The sequence below is a fragment of the Sciurus carolinensis genome, chromosome 12 (genome assembly GCF_902686445.1).
Source record: "Sciurus carolinensis chromosome 12, mSciCar1.2, whole genome shotgun sequence".
Classification (NCBI taxonomy): domain Eukaryota; kingdom Metazoa; phylum Chordata; class Mammalia; order Rodentia; family Sciuridae; genus Sciurus; species Sciurus carolinensis.
The window spans coordinates 101,024,928-101,050,090 of record NC_062224.1 but is presented as its reverse complement, the minus strand read 5'-3'; the positions used below and the strand labels follow the sequence as shown (position 1 = coordinate 101,050,090).

The window sequence follows — 25,163 nt, the reverse complement described above, 5'->3', positions numbered from 1 at the left end:
TTCATTTTCCTTCCAAAGCGTTTCTAAAATGACCCTCAAAGAGCCAGCTGAAGATGCTTACTCGGAGTTGGTGCTGGACCCACTAAACCTTCTGTAGTTAGGAAACTGCACCAAGTGCGAAGGTGGGGCTGAGAGCAGTGGGGCTGAGACAGCGCAGTGGCCTGTCTCTGGGGGACAGGAGACTTCAGGAGAACATCTCTGCTCTTTTCTTTCCTGAGGAACCAAAAATGCATCTACCCCCAAAAAACAACCCTTCCAGATTTTTATCCCTCATCTACTTCTGTTTGTTAGTGGAGTTTTTGTTTTGTTTTTCTCTGTGGATAATTTTATCTTAGTCTATGAGTTTTACTTGGCACATTAACTTATGTCACTTAATTTCAACTTAATTTTTTAAATTGTATTTTCAGATACGTTCTTTCTACTCTTTGCTTTAAAAGCATTGCTTTAAAATTTTTGTTTTAGCTTTCCTCTCAGTTGCAGTATTAGGTTTTCTGTTTTTTTTCCCTTTCTTCTTTAACAATCTTAAAACTTTATTATTAGTTTTATCCTTGTTCTCCAACAGAGGTTGCAAGTTTCTTTTTCCCCCACCCTCCACTCTTTCTCTGGCTCCCCAGTTTCTGAGTAACTCACTTGGCTTATAGATCGCAAGCCCCCTTTGTAGAACATACATTTCTGTTTATGGAAGAACTTTAGGCGCTGAACTCTCTAGCTTCATGAGAGGAATCCTTGAGGGCATTCCAGCAACGTTCCATGCTTAGGTACAAGATCCTATTTTATTTGCCTTTTCAACGTTAGAAAAAGTAAAATTTTACCAAAGTCTGTTTCCCTCCTGGGAGGATCAGATGCTCTGGTTTGGAGGGTTTCCCAGCTCTCTCCATATTCAGGGCAAAGGACAAGCAGCTTACAATAGATTTGTTGTGCTCTACGGTGTCCTCCTTAGGACCTGCAATGGGCAATTGTGGCTGTGCAGGCTAGAACTTTACAGACGGGTTAATTTCACTTTCCCACATAAGACCAAGTGTCACAAGACAGCTCCAGAGTTCTTTCCTTGTTACTTTGAATGCCATCTTCAGGAACAGGAGCCTTTTCAGGGTCAATCCACATTTATTTGGATAGTGTGTTGGTCAGTTTTCAGAGCCTAGGTCATATTGTTCATGTCGCTGACTTTGACAACTCCCTAGATCTCCCACATTTTCAGCCGGCTACCACGGAGGGTTGGGAGGATTTACACTCTTAAGGAGAACGGAACTCATTACTGAAAAACCCCATCTCTCATTCTCAGGAATCAATGCTACTCATTGACTTTTAAAGACTGGACAGGCCAGCCACACTCATATTTTGGTGGCTCTAAAGGCTATTTTGCTAATAAAATCCAACCCAGTGAATATACCAAAGTTCCACAAGGTGGAACTACACTACTTCTAGTGTCTTAATTCAAAGTTGTGGCCAAAAATTATTTTTAACCAATTGACTTTCAGACTCACCTACTAAAAAGGCCATGTCCAGGTGCTGGGATTGTGGATCAGTGGTAGAGTGCTTGCCTACCTTGTGTGAGGCACCAGGTTCGATTCTCAGCACCACATATAAATAAATGAACAAAATAAATGTCTACCAACATCTAAAAAATATTAAAAGAAAAAAAAGACATGCCCTACCTTTCCTACCAAAGTTTGAATGGAAAACTGTGGTGTTTGGTGAAAAGCCAGTTGGTAGACCCAAACAATTACATTATTATACCTGCATTTTAGAACGCCTGTCTTTATGTTCTTTGAATAGTCTCGACTGCTGGTGGAAATAAGAATTGACCAAAGTGCATATTTTCTTCTCACAGTAGGAATCCTCTAATTCTGATCTAGTTTCCTTTGTAAACTGGGTATGCTATATATGCCTCAAGTTTAATTCTTAATGTCAAAAGCATTGGAGATAGATAGGTTTTTGCGAACTACATTAATAAACCTGGAGAGTTAAGTTGGTGAGCACTCAAATTGCAGTGAGCTTGGTTGTTCCTAAACTACAAACCAACTGTTTTTTTGAATCTTATCTATTACAACTCTACTGTAGACTAGTGATTATGGGCTAACCCACATTAGCTCAGTAAAGACTTCTGCAAGGTCAGCAAGAATGGTTTCCTGGTGAGATTTCTAGTGAGAGAAAATATGGACATGTCCTAAGCCCTTCTTTTCAGGCTTGGCACCACTCCTAGTTTAGTGAAAACTTGATTTGAGTTTTGCCCAACACATTATTGTGACCACCAGCTCATTCAAGATGTAAAAAGTTCTAAGAATTCCTTTGTGCCCCTTTTTAGTTAATGCCCATCCTACCCCAGGAGGCCCAATTTGTTTCCCAGAATACCACATAACTAAGTCTGGCTTCATTTCCCATGATGCCTGAGATTCATCCACAGGTCTATCAGTAATTCCTCCTAATATTACATTACAACGGATGTATCAATTTACTCATTCACCAGTTGGGAAGCTACTTTGATTTGTTGTTGGTATTATGAATAAAGCTATTATATTTATGTTCAGGTTTCCTGAACACGTTCCATTTCTTTTTTTTTCTTTTTTTTTTTTTTTTTAACCCTTGAATGGGAGTTTGGCCAGAAACTGCCAGACTTTTGAGTGTCCATACAATTTTGCAATTTCTCCAGCAGTTTGAGTTGCGGTTGCTCTGCATCCTTACCAGAATTTATCACCAGTATCATTTTGGTTTTTATATACATTTCCACAATGATTTATGTTCCTCTTGGCTAACCACTTATGTCTTGTTTAAATATTTTACCCATTTTAAAATTAGATGTGGCTGGGGATGTGAGTGGTAGAGCACCTGCCTAGCATGTGCAAGGCAAATAAATAATAACTGTTTTATCGAGTTTTGAGTGTTCTGGATACAAATCCTTTATATTTTCTTGAGCCTGTACCCTTAAAGGCTTAGTAACACTTTTGGTTAAGAGAAACACTTGTTTTAATATGTAAGTAGGAGAAACCTCAGTAGATGGCTGGTGCTATTAATTATTAATTAGATGACTAGATGCATGTGATAGATGCCTTCAACTTTTTAATCATATAGCAACTCATTCTCTCACGGTAGGTATTTTTGTGTTGTGCCCCTTTTCCAGACTAAAATTATACTGTAGTTCTCCTCTGAGCAGACATGTAGCTGTCATTTATTCAGAGATAAGCCCTTTTAGATTCCTCTATTTCTACTAGGTATTGACCCTGTGCAAACACAGATGACTGAGCTTTTGCTTCTTCGACCCCCTAAGATGGTACAGTTATCAACTATGAAGTCCAAAGCTGAGGGTGTAGCTGAGTGCTAGAGAGCTTGCATAGCATATGTAAAGACTGGGGACTCAATCCCCAGTACCACAAAAAAGAAAAAAAAAAAAAAAAAATACTGAATTGGCCATTGAAGAACCCATAACAATACTTATCATTTTAAGACTCTTGAGAAACTTCTGGTTTTGTTATGAAAGATATTTGTGTTTCATAGCAATTATTCCTTTATAACCAAAGGCAGTAACTGAATTTAATGTTTATATTAAGTAAATGAATTTGTGACTTGGCCTAACCAAGGACTTAAGATTCATAGATTGTTGTTTACTTATTTTTCCTTCTCTTCACTCAAGTTAATTTGCCTTATGACTCACCTGGATTCTTCAGAATTTTTGGGAAAAAGTAGAATATTAATAAATGACTGACACTACAGAGATTGACTTTGCTGGGACTGACTCTTCCCCTGACCACATATTTGAAGAATTTGATTCTAGCATTATATCATATCCCTAATCCAGGATTTTCCCCTAAAATTATTTTTATGTAGGGAATCCTAAAACATTTTGAATAAATGCATGCCTGCACTTATTGCAGCCAATTGGTTAATTGAATGTAGGTGTTACAAGCAGTGGCACATGCTTGTAACCCCAGCAACTTGGGAGGCTGAGGCATGGGGATCACAAGCTCAAGGTCAGACAAAGCAACTTAGATCAGTCTCAAAATACTAAGGAGTGTAGACATAGCTCAGTGGTACAGTGCCCCTGGGTTATATCCCCAGCACTCTAAATAAATAAACAAATGCAAATGTTTTATCATTTTGCTATCCTTTTAGAAAATCTAGTTATGTTTCACATACTATTAAAAGAAATCAGTTGTGGTGTTATGAATTGTAGTTTTAAACTATTCTAAAACACATACTGGTAAAACTAAAACTCCCAATTTTTAAAAATTATGTTGAGACTGCCATTTTTTCCTTCCCGGGTCTTCCTTTTGACATGAGTAAAAACACTAACAGGTCACTGACCATTGGTTTTGGTTGTCCTCCCCCACATGGAAGCTTGTTTTCATGAAGGTTAGCCATAACAACTTCTTAAAAAATGTACAGCCACCAAACTCCCTGTTTTGCTATCAATGGTAATGCAGGAAAACTGACATGAAGCATTCCCACATATTATCTGCATAAAGCATGTCACTTATGAAATGAAAAGTAATTTCAAGGATTTTAGTGCTGAATCCTCAACTTAAACTTTATTTCCTTGTGCTGAATAGAATAAACACAGATCCATAAACAACAGTCATCCTAGTAGGCAAATTCAAATCTAAAGTTTCTAGTTTTAGTTCAGAAACAAACCAGAGATAGATGGTTAGGAACAACATAGTAACCAGGTTGAACTGATTTCCTTTCTTGGCTCTTTGTAAAAACAGATGAGAGAAAGGTGGCAAAGTACCAGAGTACCAACATATTCAAAGAAAATATTCAATTTTTTTCCTAACCCAAGTTAGCCACTGAATAGTCATCTCATCCCAGATGGCTCATTAGGTTCCTGTGTGCTTCATTTTCTGTGACAAGAAAAAACACCTTACGTCATCCATTTCTTTCAGGTGTAATATGCCAGGTGAGTATTTTCCACAAATGCTGTAAGCTCCTCCTCACTAAAAAATGTTCCCCAAAACTTCTGGTAACAAGTCAGTACACAAACAACTGGGTATTAATCCCATGGTGCAAGGATTTCCTGCAAAGTACCTTTAATGTGTTTGCATCTGCAGCAAGCATTAGGATGTACTAATTTTGGCACCATCAGTTAGGTATGTAGCACTACACATTAGACACCAAATCATCCCACCAGATTTATCCATATGAGCAGAAAATCTGAGCAAAAACATAGTTCTGATAAAGGCTGCATTCACAAACCCAACACAGTTTAAACCTTTTCAACTGAGGGCTTCTGTTTAGGGTTCTTTTGTTAATGATAAATAAAGACAGGAATTATGGAGAAGATCAAATACTTCACTGTTCTGCTATACAGTTAAATGTCTTGCTATATAAACTATACCCTCATCAAATCAAAGTATTTCAAACCAGTGTTTCGAATACCAAAAAATCATCACTATGTTACTGTTCAGCAACTCCATTCAAATAAACATTTGGTACTGCATTCTCGGAAGAAAAAAAAAAAATGCAGCTGAGGAGAATGCTTACAAGTTTGCATTCTGAGCATTTAAAAGAATCACCCCACTCTGCATCCTTTAAGATTGCCACTCTGCTTCACTAACTTGAATCTGCCGCATTTTACTTCAACAGGTAAAGCACTCTGCTGAGAATATAAAAAGTTATAAAAAGGCAATCATAAAAGATTAAATATTGGTAGGCAAGTTAGCTTTCTTTTAATAAAAACAAAAATAGTTATTGTCATCTATTTAAATAAGTATCTCTTGTTATAGAGTGTTCCAGTTATTGAAAAAGGGCCCTTAAAAAACCCAACTGCCTACATCTTTAAACCCTACCCCCCTCTTGCCCCATAATACACATTTGAGGGAAGAGTCATTTAATGTGCAAAACTGGCAAAACAAATGTGGAGGAGAGGGGACTTCTTGAAATGATATGCCCATCAATTCTTGGTTTATTCTTTTACAATATCAACTTCCAAAAAAACAACCAAAGAAAAAGTCTTAAAAATACACAAAACAAACCATCTTTGCATTCCTTTCCAAACACAAAAAGTATGTACAGCATGTTTAATAATATGCAATATGCAAAAGCTTTGTGTTGCTGTTAGCAACATCTATACCCACCCACCCTCCTTATTCACAAGTGTACCTCTACTAAACACAATTACATCACTAAGCCTGTTAGTTTGAGAGGGTCTTAAAATTTGTTAAAACTGGAAAATCTTTGTATAAGGGCTCCACTCATTTGACTCAAGGTTATAGACTTCAACCGTATTCAAAAATTCATTGCCATCAAATCCTCCCACTGCATAAATGGTGCTTCCTACAGTTGTGATCCCAGCATTGCTCCTTGGTGAAGTCATATTTCCCATCATCTTCCACTCATTTCTAGTTGGATCATACATCTCCACACAACTGATAGCATGAGAGCCATCGAAACCACCACCTACAAAGAGCTTTCCTAAAAGAGAGATGAGACAGAGTCAGTCTGAGAGGCTAAAGTAATGAGAAAACCCCTAAGTCTGTTTTGTTTTATTTTTTTTTTTTGAGATGGGTTTTTGCTATGTTGCCCAGGCTGGTCTCTAAACCCTGAACCTAAGGGATCCATCCTCCCATCTCAGCCTCCTGAGCTGAGACTACAGGGCACGTGCAACCATGCTTATCTAGGTCTGTCTCTTACTAAATGAACTAAGTAGCTTTTAAGTAAAAATGCCTGTTAAAAGTATTAAAGGCCTACGTAATGAGGCAACAAGTATTCTAGACACTGGGGATGCAAAAATGAGTAAAAGGGATAAAAACCCATTCCCACATGAAACCGAGACAACCTGGTGGGTGGGGGGGTGTACCAGCAGCATCTAAATAAAGTACAACTCTCACAATTCTTTGTGTTAGCTGCTCCAGGACATCAGGCTATTTGCTACTGTCTACAAATGTAAGCTTTCCCCTTGGAGCCATAAGCTACCAAGATTCAGCTTTGTTCCAAAACCAATGCTAACTAAATTATTAAAATTATATGATTAGACATTAAGCAAATTAATTAAATCTATGTGAAAAGAAAATTGTGACTACATAAAACAGTTTAATGCTTTGAAAAGACATTAAAATGATCTAAAAGTTTTATTTCTAATTAGGTATAGACAACTAGAAAAGAAAGGGATTTGCATTTATTTTCTTTTGAAATCAAGTTAATTACTACTGTAAAGGATTGGAAACTCAAAATTCAGGATGATACATTTATTGGGTGTGGTTTATGGAATAAAAAAATTTGGAACTTTATTGAGTTCAAAGACTAGTGATGCCTTCAATTCCCAGCTACTTTGGAAGCTGAGGCAGGAGGATTAAGTTGGAGGCCAGCCTGGACAACTTAGTGAGACCCTGCCTCAAAATAAAAAGCTAGGATTTAGCTCAGCAGTGGAATGCTTGCCCAGCTTACATGAAACCCTGGGTTTGGTCCCCAGCCCTGCAAAATGGAAAAATAAAAAAGAACAAAGTTATGTATCAAGTTTTGAGTCTCTGATTTTGAGCCTACAAAGGACAAAATGCCCAATTCCCATTGCACAGAAAAGATGGCTGCTTCTGAATTCTTAAGTTTACAAGTGTATAGTTACTATTATTGAGATTTTCTTAGAATTTTAGAACGAACTCTTAACAAATTTACCCTTCACCTCTTCAAATATGGACACTTACCATCAAGAACAGCTACCCCAGCTCCTCGCCTGGCCACGTTCATGGGTGCAATTAAAGTCCAGGTGTTATTTTCAGGATTGTAACGTTCTACTGTGTTCAGACAATTCCAAGACTCTGCACCCCCAATTATGTACAAATAACCACCAAGCTCACAGACTGCAGACTGGTGTCTACCTATAGAATCAAGTCAAACCAAGATTATTCCTACAACTACCCAAACTGGTAATTGGCAGTCTATAAAATAACTTTAAAAAACAAAAATTAACTTACGAATATTAAGAGGAGCACAGCTCGTCCATGACTTTGTTATAGGATCAAACACATCACAATTTTTCAGCCCCTTTTGACCATATGGATCAGAGCCACCAACGATGTATAACTTTCCATTGAGAGCACACACACCTACATAAGTATAAAATATGGTTATATACTGATAACTTAATTATCTTATTTAAATACTGGCTTTCTCAGAAGAAAAATATTATTACCGGCATTACAACGGTTAGTTCTCAACTCTGGAACAGGAGTCCAGTCATCAATGTTTGGATCATACATCTCTCCACAACTCAGGTCATCTGAGTGGCCATTCGACCCACCTACCACATAGAGCTGACCCTATGCCAAAAGTAGATGAGAATTTATACACTTCTGAAGTTATGAGAAAAAAAGCTAAATATGGATTTTTTGTGCAACATAACATGCTTACCATGAGTACAGCCATTTGAAATCGGGCTCTTGGTGTTCTCATGGGAGCAAGGAAGGACCAATGATCTGTATGTGGATCATAGCATTCAACTGTTCGAAGGCATTCTTCTCTGTTATAGCCACCTGTGAAAGAATCATCAAGACTCATGTTTAAAATATTAAACTGGGCCAAAGTAATGTGCACAATGAGAAAAGGTATGAAATATTAAGGACCCATTACTTGATATTTTAACTAAATGCTTCAGTTGAGAATACTGAATTATTCATGTAATTGGAAGAGAAAAATTTGCCCACTCTACACAGTTTTTTTTTAATTAGAAACAGGTTGGGCATGTGGCTGGCAAGCACTCCACTACTGCACTGACACCTCTCAAAAAAAAAAAAAAAAGCATAGAAAAATTGAAACAAGAACCTGACCTTGTTTCGGTTAACAAAGTAACAGTATTTACTTGTTATTTGTCTATCTTCTTGGAGTGCCCTGGAACAAAGTACAGTAAGCCCTGTCTCCCAAAATGCACAGGCATGCCACAAGCAAATATAAATGCCTACTTAAGGCTTACCCAGTTAAATGTTTCCAATAAGTCACTTCTGCTCTTACCTGCAGCTATGAGTTTGCCATTCATCTCTGCAGTCCCCAAACCAGACCGTGCATACTGCATGGGAGACATGGGCTTTTCTATGAGTTCATTTGGCTGCATCTCAAAGCTTAAGCTCTTGACTAGTTTTGGAGTACTTGTCGGTGAGCTCTGTGGGCTGTTTCGACCATGAAGGAAGATCACACAGAATATACCATCCAGCACAGCTAGGCACAAGTAAGTGTTATCTGTAAGCACAAGAATTTTGCATTAAAAGAGGAAATCATTAATACTTTTGATTGCTATATGATTCTGAATTAGACTCAAGTCTCCAGATCCCACACTGGAACATTTTCTACTGTTTTCAAATTTAACTGGTTCTGAATTTTTAAAGTAGTCAATTTGAAAGTATTAAATTGATAACACTCTTTAAAAACAGATAAACTGAAGACTAACCTGGCCAATGTCATATACTTACTTGAGGTCTTCTCCGAAGCAACGATTTTCCACTCATGCTTAGGGCTTTGTACTGTAGCATTTGGAGAAGAGAGACATCCAGTGGAACTGCTACTTATCTGCTTATGGCCATTCTCACGTGGTGGCTTTTTCTGCAAAATCAAAAGGTAGCTACAGAAACCTAACCAAAGACCATACCTGGAGTACCTTTGTTCCTCAGCTAGTCCACACCACACTACCAAAACACCAAGTAAGTTTTTCCACTATGCAGGACACTTTAGAGCACACTAAATTTAACACAAACCAAGACCTTCCAATCGACGCAAATTATTGGCATTCTTCCATCTCCACTTACCAAGATACAACTATAACTACATAATTGGTCTGGTCAGGAAAAAACTCAAAACATTTCAAATCACTGCTGCAGAAGTGTCAGAATGATATCTCCTCAGTAGGGGAATGGGGAGGCGGAAAAAAAGCAAACTAATTCACATAAGCTCATTTTAAAAAAAATATATTAAGTACAGAATCTCCCAAAAGACATTCTAAATTTTAAATGGCATTGAGCTGAGAATACTTAACCTCTTGTCTCTATGAAATTGTCAAGCCTACCAAAACCATATAATGTGTCCTTCATACAGTGCCAGCAAAAAGTGAGCTGGTGCAGATTCATCCAGTCTCTCTCGAAATATTTTACAAGAAAAAAAGTGGCAAACATAAGACACTTAAGTGTATTTCTTTATGGCTGGTGTTATAGGTATTATATGGTGGTTCTTTGGACAATACTGTATCAAAGCTCAAAAAATTTTAAAAAGTAGTAACCAGAAACACTAGAAGAATGAAATATTTAAAAAGCAGCACACACATGAACAAAGCTGCCAATCCAAATGATCCTAACGGAAGAACCCCACACATTCTCATACACAAGCTGCTTTTCATGGCTTTCTTCCAGCTACTTGAGCCTTTGCCACTTACGAGGGATATGATCATATGAACTGAGAATCAAGATCCTGGGAGAACTGCCAACTTAACAGACACCACCTTCAGTTCCTGGCCCACTCTGCTCATCCACTTATTCTGGTGCCCAGGGCCAGAGCACATGGATAGGTTAAGATTTCTAATGGAAATTTCTGTTGCTAATGAAAACAAAAAGCCATAGAACAAGTTATAGAGAGAAAGATTTTGAAAGCTACTGGAAGGTGTGATAGTAAGTCAGGTTTCAGCCACTCAACAGGTATGGTCAACAGCATGTGTGGACTACTTTGAACAAAGGCAGGGAATGTACCACGTCAGTGTCATCATTAAATTTCATTAAGACAGCCTGGTATTATTAGACACTTTAGTCACAACATCTCTTTTTCATAAAGTGAAAATAGATTACACTGCCTCAGAAGATACATATAAGGCAATATGCTAAAATTAAGACTGGGAATTCTGAGAATGAGGTCCATTCTTATACTGTGACAATAAATATATTAGGAATAAAAAAATAAGGTTTGTATGTCAAACTTCATCTGTTATTAGGAATTAAAAGGTACGTAAAAACCTCATCCCAATTCTTGGGAAGAAGGAGTCCAAAGTATCACTAATGAACTCTGTTACATTAAGAGACTTTACTGCAGCAAAACTAATGTATGAACTATAACTGACGGAATGACCAGAGAAAGGCCCTGTAACACTGAAGACAACTAGTACTGTATCACTAACAGCCCTGTACAGAAATGCAGGTTAACTCCTTGATAAGTCCAGCATTTATCCCTCACCTTATTTTACATGACCTCCCACAAAAGGATTTGAGTTTACAAATTTATTCTGTCTCCAAACTTTCTTCTCCTACCTTAGGTAGCTTTTATAACACGATTAGATTCTAATCATGCTCTTACCTTTCTAATGGCTTCTTCTCAACCTCCTTTTCCTATTCCTGAAACCTAGAGAAAGGACTCTCATCCCTTCTATCTTACGATGTCTGTTTATCCTAACAATTCACATGTGTCAGAATCCCAGATTTTACTCTCATCTAAATTCTTCTTATCATCTATGGGATAAAGTATAAGCCCAAGGGCTGGGGCTGCAGGTGAGCAGTAGAGTGCTCACTTAGCACATGTGAGGCACAGGTTTGATCCTCAGCACCACATAAAAAAAATAAAAATAGTAGATGGAAGATTCATTAAGGAAGTAGTAATCTTTAAAAAAAAAAAAGTACAAGCCCATTCAGGTATTTAGTTACCAGTCTCCAAGAGGAGTAGTCTTACACAGATAACTTTTGCTATTTAACCTCTATCTGCTGTGTAAATACCTCTCAATCCTAAGAGTGCTCAAATTTTGGCTCCTCTGTGAAATATTCCTGGTTTCTCACCTCTTGTCTCTACTATGACTTCCTCTTTAATGCCACTTTAAGTCTAAATTGTTTAACACAACCTCTGATGAGGTCCTACAAGCAGAAGCTATTTCTTGCATTTTTGGTCCCCATGCCAAACATCATGGTCAGCCACTTATTGGGCATTCACCTTGTGCTTATTGAAAAATTACTTTTAAAATGTAAAATATTTATAGTTAGCAGAGAAAATACCTTTATTAAAAATGCATACACATGAACAAAATTCTCCAATTCAAACCCCAAAATTATTTTTTAAAAAGATATTAAGCCACTTTTACCACAGACCACCACAGAGTTAACACTTGATACAGTAACCACACAGGATACTACTATCTATCATTTACCTTCTAACTTTTAAAGGAAAACACTCTTTAATCTGGGTTGATTTATTTTATAGCTTATCCTTCATAAATAGGAAGTTGAGTTAAAGGTCAAATCTGAAATACATACTGTATGACCATTTATGTAAATTTCAAACATAGACACAACATAATGTGTTTTGGCAGAAGTTAGGTCATGATATCCTTTGGGGTGTGTAGGGTCCTGATTGAGAAGGGGTAGGCGAAGACTAAGGATGCTAGAAATCTTTTCATCTTGATATGGGCAGTGTTTATACCATTTGGCTCACTTTGCGACCTTTTAAGATTTGGGGCTGACGATGTGGCTTCAGCGGTAGAGTATGTGGCTAGCATGTATGTTGATCCCAAGCACTGAGGGAGAAAATTGTGTACTTCTCTGTATGTTATTTGTTCATAAGCTAAATGGTTCATACCTGATATGTTTGTTCTCTATTAACTGCTGAAAATGTGTCTGAATAAGTATGTGCTAACCCGTTAAAGGAAGGGGAAATGAAACTGGACTTTATAAAAGGCAAAGTAATTTCATTAGTACAACAGAACCATACTGTTTTAGTTCATTTTGCTCAAGAAACATCTAGAACAAGTTATAACATAGGATGGACCACTTCTAAGTTTATGCCATTTCTAATTTCAAATAATGAGACATCAATAATTAGAGAAATAACCAATATTTCTTTCATAGCCATCAACAATTTAAAAGTCCTCCTACATCTTTTTTTTAACTGGGTCTGTCAGTTATGTCTGTAACAAACAACTAATTTTTGTAATCTAACCAAACCAAAAAATTTCTATATTGCTTCCTTTTACTGTTCCTTTTTCTTATGACTTATAAATCCTACTTTAAGAGAAAAAATTTAAATGGGATTTTCTAACATGGTGAGTTAACTTCTTTTCACATGGCAAAAATGCTAGTAATTCTGATAAGCTTGCTTTCGCCCAAAAATGTTTCTGTCCAGTCATACCAATGAAATTGTCCACTTTCCTTTATTAAAGGAAAATTTAAGTATTCTATAAAATTGTCCAAATTTTAACCTGAGGTTACCTCAGACTGTGCAATGTGTACCTGCACAAACTGAATGTGGTCATCATCACTGCCAAAGACCTCAGCCTGTCCATCTAGTAGGTTCCCATCAAGCAGCTTGTGATCAGCTGAGTAGTACAAGGTTTGAACCTGCAAAACAGCAACAGAACACCCATGTGGCTACTGTCACCATGGCTACTCCACTAGTATGCAGATTACACAAACGCCTCAAGGTAACCTCCAGTGTGCTTCTTGAGCTTCTTGACCTCTTACTGTGGCAGGATTCCGAAGTAAAGAAAAATACACGTCATGGTGGTAAAAATTTAAAAAGCAAAAACAAAAACAAAAAAAAACAAAATCAAATACAAAATTTTCTAATACTGGTTGAAGAGTCCTTGGCTTGACTGGCTTGAAAGAAATCTTCATTTTTTTCATAGCTTCTATTACATAACATTAAGAAAAAAGGCACTAGTACAATTTATAGACTTAAAGAATATACATATTTACAAAAAAATACTAAAGTTTACACCTTTGAAGATAAATGGTCTGATTTGCATAAATATACTTCTCCCCTGTAGGTAGTGTCAAGAAAAACATGAAAAACAAATGCAAAAATTTGAGCAAGCAGTAGTTATCTTCTTAAAACAGATGCAAACACATGGCTAACGCATCTGATTTGATTTTCAAGTGGGAAATCACAGAACTTACAGATCAACTGTTAGCCTTTTCAGAACATAATGACAACTGTTTTTACAGGACTAACAGATTTGGTAAGCCTTTAGTGATTCTGAAAGGTTTATGGGGAGCAATAAACTCAAGGTTACTCCACTGCTCCCCCTGTGTATTTTTAATTCCCACTATTTCTCTATCAATTTTTTTTCTTAGATTTTTTTTTTAAAGTAGCCCAAGTTAAATGAGTGACTTTATGTATTAACAACACCATTGAAAAACACAAAGCTTTAGAGATAAGAATCCTGTAAAGGAGTAAACACCATTAAATCATCATCGTTCTCTGCCCACAGCGGATTTTTCTTAGGAGAACTGGGGCAGGACTGCTGCTTCTTTACGTGTCAATACACTTGAGGTTTCTTCTTGTTTCTTCAGTCTTGGGTATCCTAGTTTTGTTAATAAACCTATGGGGAGATAAACCAATGGGGAGGAACAACCATTAGAAGCTTTACCTACTTGTCAAATTTAAAGCAAACCTGTGAAGAAAAATTAAGAATCTACAGAAAACTTCAGTACCACCTCCCATTTCTAAAGCAAATTACATGCTACTTTAAAGAAAGTTAACAGCACATAATAAGCAAAGAAATTTTTAAAAAAAAAAAAAAAAAAAAAAAAAAGAAAAGCAGAAGACCAAACTGAACAGTTCATTCAGCTCACCTGGACACCCCCCCTGTTTCTCAGCTTAGGGGTACCTATAGCAAAATTTAAATTCTTTAGGGTCATGGTTATAAAATAAAAGTGAAAAGGGAATCCTTCATGTTATAGCAAAATAATTTTTAAGAACTGTTCAATCCCATTTACTTTAAAACTAACCTCTTCCATCAGCTCTTCCAGACTGTCTCCATTCTCCCAGATGCTACGCTGCACCCAGTTGATTACCTTTGTATACAATTTGCCATTGCTGGGCAAGCAAACGTTATCTTCAAGCATTACCTCCAACTAGAGGTGAAAAAACAGAGACGCACAAATCAGAACTGAAATGCTAGTTCTTGACTTAATTCTCAATTTCACAATACAGTTGTCAACAATGCCCAAATGCATTATATACATTTACTCTAAGAAACCAAAAAACAGAAAGTAAACTAACTGGTAGGTAGAAACTCATTACAATGCTAAGAATAATAATTTCAATACACTATTGTTTTCATAATTATTACTTACTTGCTTGAAACAAAGATTCTGTGCCTAGAACTAGATAGTACAAATTTGTTACTATGTTGTAGTCTTTACCTTTAGTCGTGGAAGCTTAAGAAATTCCTCCTCTTCTGAAATTTGTAACAAATGCTCCTGAATATAAGCATCAACCTTATTCAACAAGCGGGAGTCTCCCATACAACTTGCAAAATTTCGGTAAGAGATGCAACTGGTAATATCCATCCTGGACAGTAAATAATCACCACAAACCTTGGAAAGGAAATAAACAAGTACCAACATTTACATATATTTATTCTACAAACTATGTTCAATATGTTAATACTAGGTGAAGAATAAAGAGGAACTGAAAATTACCATCTTAAAATACAACAAATTTAACAGTAGGAATAATACACATACAACTGACGGACATCAAAGAATGCCATACAGTGCAGTTTTTTAAGGAGAGAAGTGACAAACTGACAAGTAGGGTTCAGAAAGGTATTTTCAACTGGAATAATTAGCTGAGGTTTCATGAAAAGTCAAATCAAAACTGTGTTCTACCAAAGAGATGAATGATGTTCATGTTGAGTGTAAAAAGGGAGAAGAGGCTGCAAACAATTTAGTCTGGTTGAAGCAAAAGATAAAACAATTAGGAAATAATTTTGAAAAATATCAACTAAATTAGGGAGAATCTAGGATGCTAAACTTAATAATATGTGCTATAAATCACAGAATATTTGAAAAGAGAAGTGGCACTGGAAGAAGCAAATATGGCCAGATAGTATACTCAAATCTGTCACCCCAGCTGGATGACAGCTGTAGACCCTATGTAAATGAATGAGCATGGCTGTGTCCTAATAAAACTTAGTAAAAACAGACTGCTGGCCTGTGGTCTGCAGTTCACTGACTTGTATTAGAGGATTAAATGCCCTTCTTTCCTATAAATTATTAAGTAGTTCTCTCAGGCATTAAATTCTAGGCAGAATACTTTTAAAGAGGAACCAAGAAATAAAGAAAAACAATTGAAGATATAAAGTATATGCTAACTCTTGGTAAAAACAGATGAATAGTTTAACTCGTGCTATCAGAGATTGCAAATACTACTTCAACTTAGCATAATTCACTGTCACAGCTCTGGGATGGGCATACAGTTTTCTCAAGTGTGATTAGCCAGAAAGGTCCAAGTCCATGCAGCTGTGGCACAGCTAGTTTTGTGGTTTCGAGTTAGCTACTGTATAGTCAGTGTGTAACTGTGCTACTTAATGAATGCTGCCAAAAATAAATATATCTACCCCAGACTAGACATACTGTATAGCTGAATTTCTTAATACCCATATTTCTTGACCCTAAAGAGTTTTTTTAAAAGGTGCTTTTGGCAATAATGTTAGATGGAAAAAAATCATTAAAAAAGGAGAAACTAATATATCTACCATGCCACAAAAGATTCTCAAAAGAGCAAGACATTAGCCCAAATTATCCTTCAGAAAGAACTGTGATCTAGGAATTTTATAACCAAATAGTTAAAAAAACATATTCAGTTCTTACTGGGGAGTGGGAGGGAGGCATTTTCAAGTTCCTGGGACTAACAAAATGTTTCATGACAATTTCTACATTCTCATTACACAAACTCTGTAGTAATAGTAACCCTTTAATATATCTACTTCTGATATTCTACCTGCTTTACTCGGTCCATCTTCAGCTTTTTTGCTGCAGAATAAACATCTTTCACTAATTCCTTATCAGCTTTCAACCTATTTAAAAAAAAAAAAAAAGCTCTTTATGTATATATATATATATATAATATCAAGACCTTAAAACACAAATACTTTACTTGAATACATCTAGAGAGACTTGGAATTTTCTGATGATATTCCCTAATAATATGGCTTAAAGTACTTACTGAGCAGTGTAGGCATAATTCAACAAGACTTCAACAGCTTCTGGATTGAGATCATCAAATTTCACATGAGAAATTCCATGAGGATCACTATCACTATTAAAGATTTCAAATAAATAGGGACTGCAGCAAGCTAGTACTGCTCTGTGTGCTAACATCTCATGACCGCACACCTGAAATTATAAAAAATTAAAATTATAAGTATTGTGACTATGTACTTCTCTAGATAATTACTATATATCAGTCTCCTTTATCTTACATTTTAGGATAAAGCATTCTTTTAAAAAGTCATTCCATTAAATGCCTATGGAGGAAACACAAAGCAAATCCAAGAACTTAACACCTTTTAGTAAAAGATCGATTCTGCAAGTTTCCAAGTAAGTTAAATACCTGAAGTCGAACATCACAGAACTGGCCACTTTTCCTCAGAGCATTTAATTTGGCAACAGAAGACTCAATAAAATTTTCATCTTCAAACATCAAATATCCATTGGGAATCATTTTTCCTTATAAATTTGGCTAAACACCAGAAAGAAAGCTGAGTTACTTTATTTGCAAGTGGTAGTTTAAAAAAAAAATCATCTTAGAATAGTGCTTTTCTTCTCAAATTCTATCCCATCAACATGTAAAAATTCTATCACACAAAAAACTTGGTTAAAACAACACTGGTACTGAATGCCCAAGTCTTTGTACCCCCATACTCTGGTCACAGGTCTTTAAGGACTTGTACAGCAGTAGGTAATCTCAGCAGCATGAGCCAGGTTTCCATGCTCATTAGCACATTCGTTCAGAGGGGAAGAAAATCAAACTCCATCCTGCCCAAGCCCATAAAAAGCAACCTAAAAAGCTTGGAAGACGGTGAAGTAGCCATCACATACAGATTTCCTTGGGATTTGTATTGTTACCATTCTTTTACACACAAATGAGAAAGACTGTTATATATCCCAATCCTGTACTTTCTCAGTTTCCTTAAAGGGCCCTTAATCAGGGTCCTCAATTGGAGATTATTCCTCCATATTATGTACAATCAAGATTTAAATGAGAAATAGCTGCCTTCTTCCTCTCTTGCCTTAAACACACAATTATAAGTCTTGGCACCCTATCTGCCAAATCATATTTTCAAATGTTTTTAAGTATAGAAAGTAGGAAGAGTTAAAAAGATGAACTTCATGCTCCCTTTTTAAGTTTCACATATTCTAAAGAACTTATTTCCCAAGATTTTCCTAAGATTACATAATTCAAACTTATATTCTTTATCAACATTTTTACATTTCACTTTACTTATAAACAACTAATGATTACACAAAATAAATCATTAAAAGTAGTAATAGGAGATTCCAGTTTGAAGTAACTTAGTTTACAGAAAGGAAAAATATAAAAAATGCTTTTTCATTCAAAGATTACTGACTTCTCTGCCTTTTAAACATTATGAAAGCACAGTCTTGAGAAAAACACTGTGCCCTTTTTGGGCAGGGGGGTAAAATGGGGACCTAACCCAGGGCCTCATACATGCTAGGCAAGCACTCTGCTACTGAGTTACAACACCGTGTCAATGCTGGGTTGGACAGTGAATTTTCACTTACCTACTACACTGGTAGGAAATTTATTACTGGGAATGCAAATAATCCAAAGGCAAAGGAGTGATGAAATGAAGCACTTGGTCAAGGTATGAAGACAGGTAGCTGAAGTAAAGGTAGATGTGTCTTAAGCTGTAATGGTGGTTCCAAAACTATCAGGCTTGAAAATGATGTAATCAAGTCCTTAAAAGCTATAGACATGAATTTCTTCTGTGATAAAGATGCATCATAATCTGAAACAATGACAAAATTAAGTTACTCAGAATAATCAAAGCCTGCCACTGATCTTTAAAAAGTTTTAAAGTAAATGGCAGCAATATTCACACTACAGAAAAATGCTAACAAATATAATTACACATAAACACTTTTCACTTAACTTGCAACTATTCAAGTGATCTTTTAAAAAATACCCTTCCCCAGAGGGCAGGAGCTAATGTCTTATTATTTAAGTAGAGTATACATGCCTAGGAATTAAAGAATAAATATTCCTTAACTCTAAAACTCTTTACTATTAGATTCTAACTAACATGCAAACATGAGATGTCTGTTTTTAGGAAAAAGCAAACCACCTATAGGTATTATTCCCAAACATGTATGTGACTGTTACAAAGCAATATATTATGCCAAATGTGCTCTGAATGTCCCAGCCTCTGTACCTTTGTTCAAGTTGTTCTTTCTACCTAGAATGCTGGGAGAATACCTCTGACATATGACATGTTTGGCCATAGTCTCTGCCAAATTCCCACAGCTGGCAAGTAATTTCTCCCCATCTTCCACATATAGAACCCTTCTGAAAGGTATGTGTGATCTTCCAGCTTGTCTGTCCTGTGCTCTGCTTCTATGTACCTGCTTGTCTTCCTTGATTCAAGACCTCATTGAAAGCAAAACCTCCATTTTGTCCATCTTTTGTATTCATCCAGTCTCTCCCCACCACTTGCCTAACACTTGAACAAAAATATGAGTAATTTGTTGAAATAAACTAGATGAACAAAAAGGAAAGTATTCATGTCTGTGATTTGGATGATGATTTTTCTCACATATAGTGATAAAATTCTAATGGAATAACTGGTTCAAACCAAATCAAGGCAATCAGTCCTCCTACTTTACTCTTCCCCCCTCATTTTCACGTCATCAATTATTAGTGTCAAATTCTTATGACGCTTAAAAAAAAAAGTCACCTGCACTGCTATTATATCACTGTCTAATTCAGGGGAAAAAAACTAAGTAATTACGTGAAATATCTGTGTACTTCAAAAAATGGACATCTTAAAATTGCTTTCATTTGCTTTATAAATCAAATCCACAACTCTTAACAATTATGTCCAAGTGACTCACTTGCCCCAGGACTCCACGGAAAGCCAGTCTGTTCTAATTCAGCACACTTATTGTGTTAGTTTTCACTTGTGCACAATCTGTAAGAGAGCTGGATTCCATATGCCCTAACTGGTTTTTCCATACCTTAGGTTTCATTTTGAGGAAACCCAAGTATTCCAACTTGGGCTGGGATTGCTGTCAATGCTTACTCCTTCATCAAAACTGTATCATACCATTATGCAATGTCGATTTCTTTGGGCTTCATACTTTCATATAGATTGGTTAATCCTACCTTGGAAAATCCAGATTTTCTTAAGAAACTAGTTTTAACAAATGTTTGCCAAATAACCAGGGCTTCACCCACATCAGGCAAACACTCCACCACTGACCATATGTCCCATCCCCATGCAAATTAGGAGATAAAACTATTTCCTTTAGCCAGGTTCAATGGCACACCTGTAGTCCCAAACTCAGAATGCTGAGGCAGGATGATTCTAAATATGAGGCCAGCCTGGGCAACTTAGACTCTATCTCAAGATAAAATGAAAAGGGCTGGAGTATGTAGCTCAGAGGTGAAGTGTCACTAGGTTTAATCCCCAGTAAAGGGGGGGGGGACAAAAAAATATATATCATTTGAAAAACCAAAATACGGTTAAGATGAACAAATATAGTAAACTTTGATCACTTATTTTCAGTACATAGTTGTAAACTTGTCTTTTCTGAGACTAAAAATGGCATCTATTATTTAATTATCGAATATTCCTCCTCAAATTTATTTTAGAAAACAAGTAGATGGTTAGAATTACTGCAGTCCTTTAAGACAAAACAATTTTGGGAGCAACTCTTGGCATATAATTCTGTATATTATTATGTTCTGCAATGATTCCTACTATATTTACTGCTTAACTTTTTGTAGACCCAGGTCTTAATAGGAACTTCATCTCTTTAATATTTTACTGGTCAGTACAATACTACTTAATTATAAAAGCTAGTCCAAGTCAGATGACATTTAAATTAATGCAAACTTATTATGAAAGTTCATGTTCACTTTCATTAAAGTAAGCTTGGGCAAATCAAGAGTTTTAAACTATCCATGAAATGTTTAGATCCTATTTGGTCTATGAAACGAAAGCACAATAACTTGTGGAATTTAAAAAACAAATGGGAAAAATTCTTTTTTCTTTAAAAAACCAAACCAAAAGCCCAACTGTCCCAGAGACATAAAAGAACATAAAAATTATTTTGCTGGGTATTTAAAAAATACTTTCAATAATCCACTTTAAAAATTAAAACTGGCATCAAAATTATTACAGTTCTTTAGTACAGACAGCGTAAGAAATGAAAGACAGAATTCTGACTCAAAAATGAATCAAACAATTTTAGTATAGTATCACTCAGTATTTCAGAAGTTACCACAACCCAGAAACATTAGCTTAAGTGACATACAATTCAACAAGTCTTAAAGAGCTGTGAAAAAGGCAGGCACAAATCAGCCTCTCCCCAAATTCTGACCTTCAGTAAGAACAAGATAAAAATTATCAAATTTTCAAAGCATTCTTAAAAATTTAAGGTAAGTGACAAATATTTAAGCTTAAAAGCAATTTTTGAGGCAGACAATTACAAAGTAAATCAACTTTTTCCCCCTGTGGTGTGGACTGAACCAACACCACTGAATTATATCCCTAGCCCACTCTAAAAAAAAAAAAAATTTAGTTGGAGATGGACACAATACTTTTATTTATTTTATGTGGTGCTGAGCATCAAATCCAGTGCCTCACAATGCTAGGCAAGCCCTCTACCACTGAGCCACAATCCCAGCCCCCAGTCCACTTTTTGAAACCAAAAGTTACAGCTTCCTAGTAACACCTCTATAACCACTATCACCAGCCATTATCAAAACTCACCAAACTCATTCACTTGCTCTACATTTTTAAACACATGGTTTTGTAATTCTTTGGTTAGAATGCAAACATTTGTAGTATCAAACATGGCAGGCACAAACTGGAATGGAAGGCTTATAACACAATGGAGTTGAGTCAATTCCTCAGCATTGAACCCTTTACAAAAGGCCAAGAATACAGATAAATCAAACAGTGAAAACAGCTCAAACAAAAAGGAAAAAAAGGTATGACAGTACATACATTCCAGAAACTGTTAATTATTTTGGTTTCATTGGAATTGTAGACTGCAGGATGCATATGGTGAGTGGTGGAAGAGGAAGTAAGAGACTAATTCCAAGGTTTAAACAATGCTAAGTATGGAGACCAGATGGAGGATTTAAGCAAGGAAGCAAAGGGCATTAGAGTAGAAAAGTGGGGGATGGTCTGGAGGAACGGGTAAAACACACAGGGCAACTAAGGAAAGATTCTGTACACCCATGCATAGTTAACTAAGGCAGTGAGTTAACGGGGATGTTGTGGCATCATTACCAAAAATCAATACTTTTTTAAAACGAATTCAAGAAGCAACACATTTTTCATTTGCTGCACAAGGAAAATAGGAAGTAAAGGAAGAGTCTGGGACATTCTAACGGTAAGGTACCTGTTGGACATGCAGGTTATTTTCAAAAGTGTAAGAATATTGATCTGGCTTTAGAAACATTTATAAGGTGGGAGTTGACATTTACAAGTTAAGCATATATTTTCTGTGGTTCTAACTCTCCTATTCAAAATACTTCAATTTACAGCCTCTAGCACCACGCTAGGTAAAAGAATCCCTAAACTTTAAGAAACTCTACCTGCAGTGTTTGAGTACACAATCATACTGCTAAAAAGTTAATAGAATAATTTTTAGGGGTACTTCATCCTAGCATCAATGATTTCGATATTTCTCTAAGAGGACAACGATTAAATTAAAAAATTTATTTGCAAAACCACATTCAATCGCCACCTAAGACATCCATCAAGAAAAACAAAACTCTAGCTCATTTTAAAGCAAATAGCCAAAAAAAATTTAAAACTAAGTCTAAAGTCAAAATGCTTTATGTTGGGGGGATGTTAAAAAGAACTGCAAATTAAAACAAAGGTTATAGACAGTAGTATCTTAATTAGCGAGAGATTTCATCTATTAAGAAAATAGGAAAACTACTCCATGTTTCTGGTTAGTGAAGTCCCGTTTACCTCTAGCTACCAAATTATACACGCTCCCTTTGGACCATCTGATGACTTCTTGTTTGAAATGTCAGCTGTCTCAAACCATTTCTTTACTACGTGTGGAGAAAAAAGTAAATGTACTTGTAAAGCATCTGTGGTTCAAATTTCCCTATGTTCAACCTTCAGTCTGATGTTGTCTGATGCCTTTCTATCCAGAGCTTATGACCAGAGACCTTGCGTAAAATGCCTGGCGGGACGAAAAAGGAGCGAACCTCTCTATCCATTTCTTTCGTGAAAAACAATGTGGTCAGCGTCTCCGAGTGAGTGGCCGACCCTGCAGCCACCGGCCTCACCCGCAGCGCGGCCAGGCGGGCGCCCACTCCGAAGGCCGTGGCGCCCAGCGCCCGCACACCCCCGCCCAGGATTGGCCAGCCCCGCAGTCATTCAGCGCCGACACGTCAGGGCAGCCGCTCCCTCGCTCCTCCCGCCCCCTTCTCCCCGCGCTTGGCAAGAAAAGCGGGCAACGTGGAGCGGGAACAAAGGACCCCGCGGCCCACGGCGGCCGGGGTCTCCGTGCCACCCTACTCCAGGTCCCAGGGCCTGCGCGACTGGGGGCCGGCGCCCCGCCCACAGGCGCCGGGCTCCAGACAGTCTCAGAGACCCGAGCCCATACCCCGTGCTGGGCTGCCGTTCCTGACAGCGAGAACGCAGCTTCCAGCGCCCTCCTTTCGGCGGGTAGTCCTTCCCCGGGGCGCCCTGCCAAGCCCCAAGGACCCCTCCAGGGAAGGCCTCTTTCCCGCCACCCCTCCCTGACTTAGAGAAGGGCCCTGAGCCGCCCTCAGAGGCTACGGCTCTCGCCCTGGGCCGCCAACGCGACCTGGCAACCATGGCAGCACCAGGAGCAAAGGTCCGCGCGCCGCCGGCTTTTCCTCCGGAGACAGGCGGCAGCTGCGGCTTAGGGCGTCCCACTCCGGGACCAGGGCGACGCTCCGCGCCTCCCACCATCCTCCCGGCCGCCCGCGCCATCCCTTCCTCTCGGATCCCGGCCGCGCCCTCTCCCGCCTCCGCGGTCGGTAGGACCAGAGTGTATTACCTGGTTCATCTCTGAAGAGATGGAAAAATTCATCTCTAGAGCTTCGACGGGGAGCAGGAGGAAGCGGGAGGGAACTGGCCCAACGGAAAGCGCCTCGAGCCAGCGGAAGGGGGCAGCGATCGAGCGAAAGGACAAGCAGCCAGTCCACGGAGGCTACGAGAAGGGGACAGCGCCGCGAAGGACTCCCAAGAACTAGTTCGCTGGCTGGACCAGCCGCGCCGACGCAGCAGGCAGAGAAGCAGCCCAGCGACTCAGAGCGACCGACCGCCACGCGAGTCCCGAAGACACTGCAGCCGCCGGCTGCCCTCCCGCGCCGCACCCCCTCGCACGTCACCACGTGCGCCGCCGCAGCCGCCGACGCCTCCCGGCCCGCTTCCGGCTCGAATCCATCCGCGAATCACCGCCCAGCTCCAGAAAGATCCCGCTCTAGACTCCGCCCCCACCAGAGGCCACGCCTACCTCCCGCCCCGCCCTCCTTCTTCGCAGGCGGGGGCTCTTTCCTTCGCAGCTCAACTAGGTCAGCGCAAGGTGATCTCCGGGAGGGAGGCAGCGCTGCATTCCCGCCCTTCCTCGGCCCACACCCTCACCGTTTTCCGACTGTCGGGGAACTGGTTCTCTCCTGCCACCCTCACCTGTTCTGCCTTCCCCTAGAGGCACAGTAGCCCAAGAGAGCAGACGTGGGCGATTAGATTTCTTTTGGCGTCAGGCTGACTTCTAGGCAACCGCCCTAGACTGGAACTGCCCGCAGCGGACTTCAGCAGCGCTTGGGCACCAGCCCTTGCCTTCACGGGGGAGAGGAGTGGGGAGAAGGAGGAAGAGAGACACTCTGAGAAAGGGGGTAAATCCTTTGGAGTGAGAAGATTGAGTAACTTCGAATAAACAATTGGAGGGGCATAATACTATCAGTGTTGCTGTAAAAACCTGTTTACTTCTCGTTTTCGTTTCCTGGGTTTCTCCTCTGAAAGACTCCGAGTCAGTTCTGTATTGGTCTGGCCCTCTTTCGGAAAACAGCCTTGAGAATTAGTAGCCCCTATCCTAACTTCCTAGGACCATTTAAACCAGGAGCCGAACTTAATCCCCCCCCCCCCCCCCCCCCGCCTCCCACCCCGCTAGAAGGCAAATCTGTTAAAGCGAAACGTGCTTTTAGCTGTGCTCTGGCATCAACTTCATGTACTCTTGAAGGCCCTCGGGAGAGTTTCC

At 38.4% G+C, this 25,163-nt stretch overlaps 1 protein-coding gene across 2 annotated transcripts; it reads right to left on the bottom strand.

Annotated features, from left to right (window-relative positions):
• Nucleotides 1–5,873: 5,873 nt before the first annotated feature.
• Ivns1abp (influenza virus NS1A binding protein) lies at nt 5,874–24,288 on the bottom strand. 2 transcript variants are annotated; one of them, XM_047520414.1, is made up of 15 exons: nt 23,964–24,288; nt 18,471–18,697; nt 17,278–17,406; nt 16,891–17,060; nt 16,666–16,741; nt 15,084–15,257; nt 14,667–14,792; nt 13,146–13,274; nt 9,390–9,519; nt 8,935–9,159; nt 8,338–8,459; nt 8,120–8,246; nt 7,902–8,033; nt 7,632–7,805; nt 5,874–6,405 (listed from the first exon to the last, which is right to left on the bottom strand). In XM_047520414.1, exons 3-15 carry the CDS (start codon nt 17,386–17,388, stop codon nt 6,152–6,154), a joined length of 1,950 nt encoding a protein of 649 aa, XP_047376370.1. In that variant the 5' UTR covers nt 17,389–17,406; nt 18,471–18,697; nt 23,964–24,288; the 3' UTR covers nt 5,874–6,151. The 2 variants fall into 2 exon arrangements, with proteins under 2 accessions (XP_047376370.1, XP_047376371.1); XM_047520415.1 differs by having other exon boundaries at nt 13,167–13,274; nt 23,964–24,285.
• Between the last annotated feature and the right edge of the window lie 875 nt (nt 24,289–25,163).

Bases quoted from the DNA above. Each gene is read 5' to 3' on its own strand.
- Ivns1abp (XM_047520414.1), bottom strand. From the start codon at position 17,388: ATGATTCCCAATGGATATTTGATGTTTGAAGATGAAAATTTTATTGAG. The intron at 7,806-7,901 runs GTAAGTTAATTT...TTGATTCTATAG, and splicing joins CTGTGCTCCTCTTAATATTC to GTAGACACCAGTCTGCAGTC. The intron at 6,406-7,631 runs GTAAGTGTCCAT...TCTCTCTTTTAG, and splicing joins TGGGGTAGCTGTTCTTGATG to GAAAGCTCTTTGTAGGTGGT.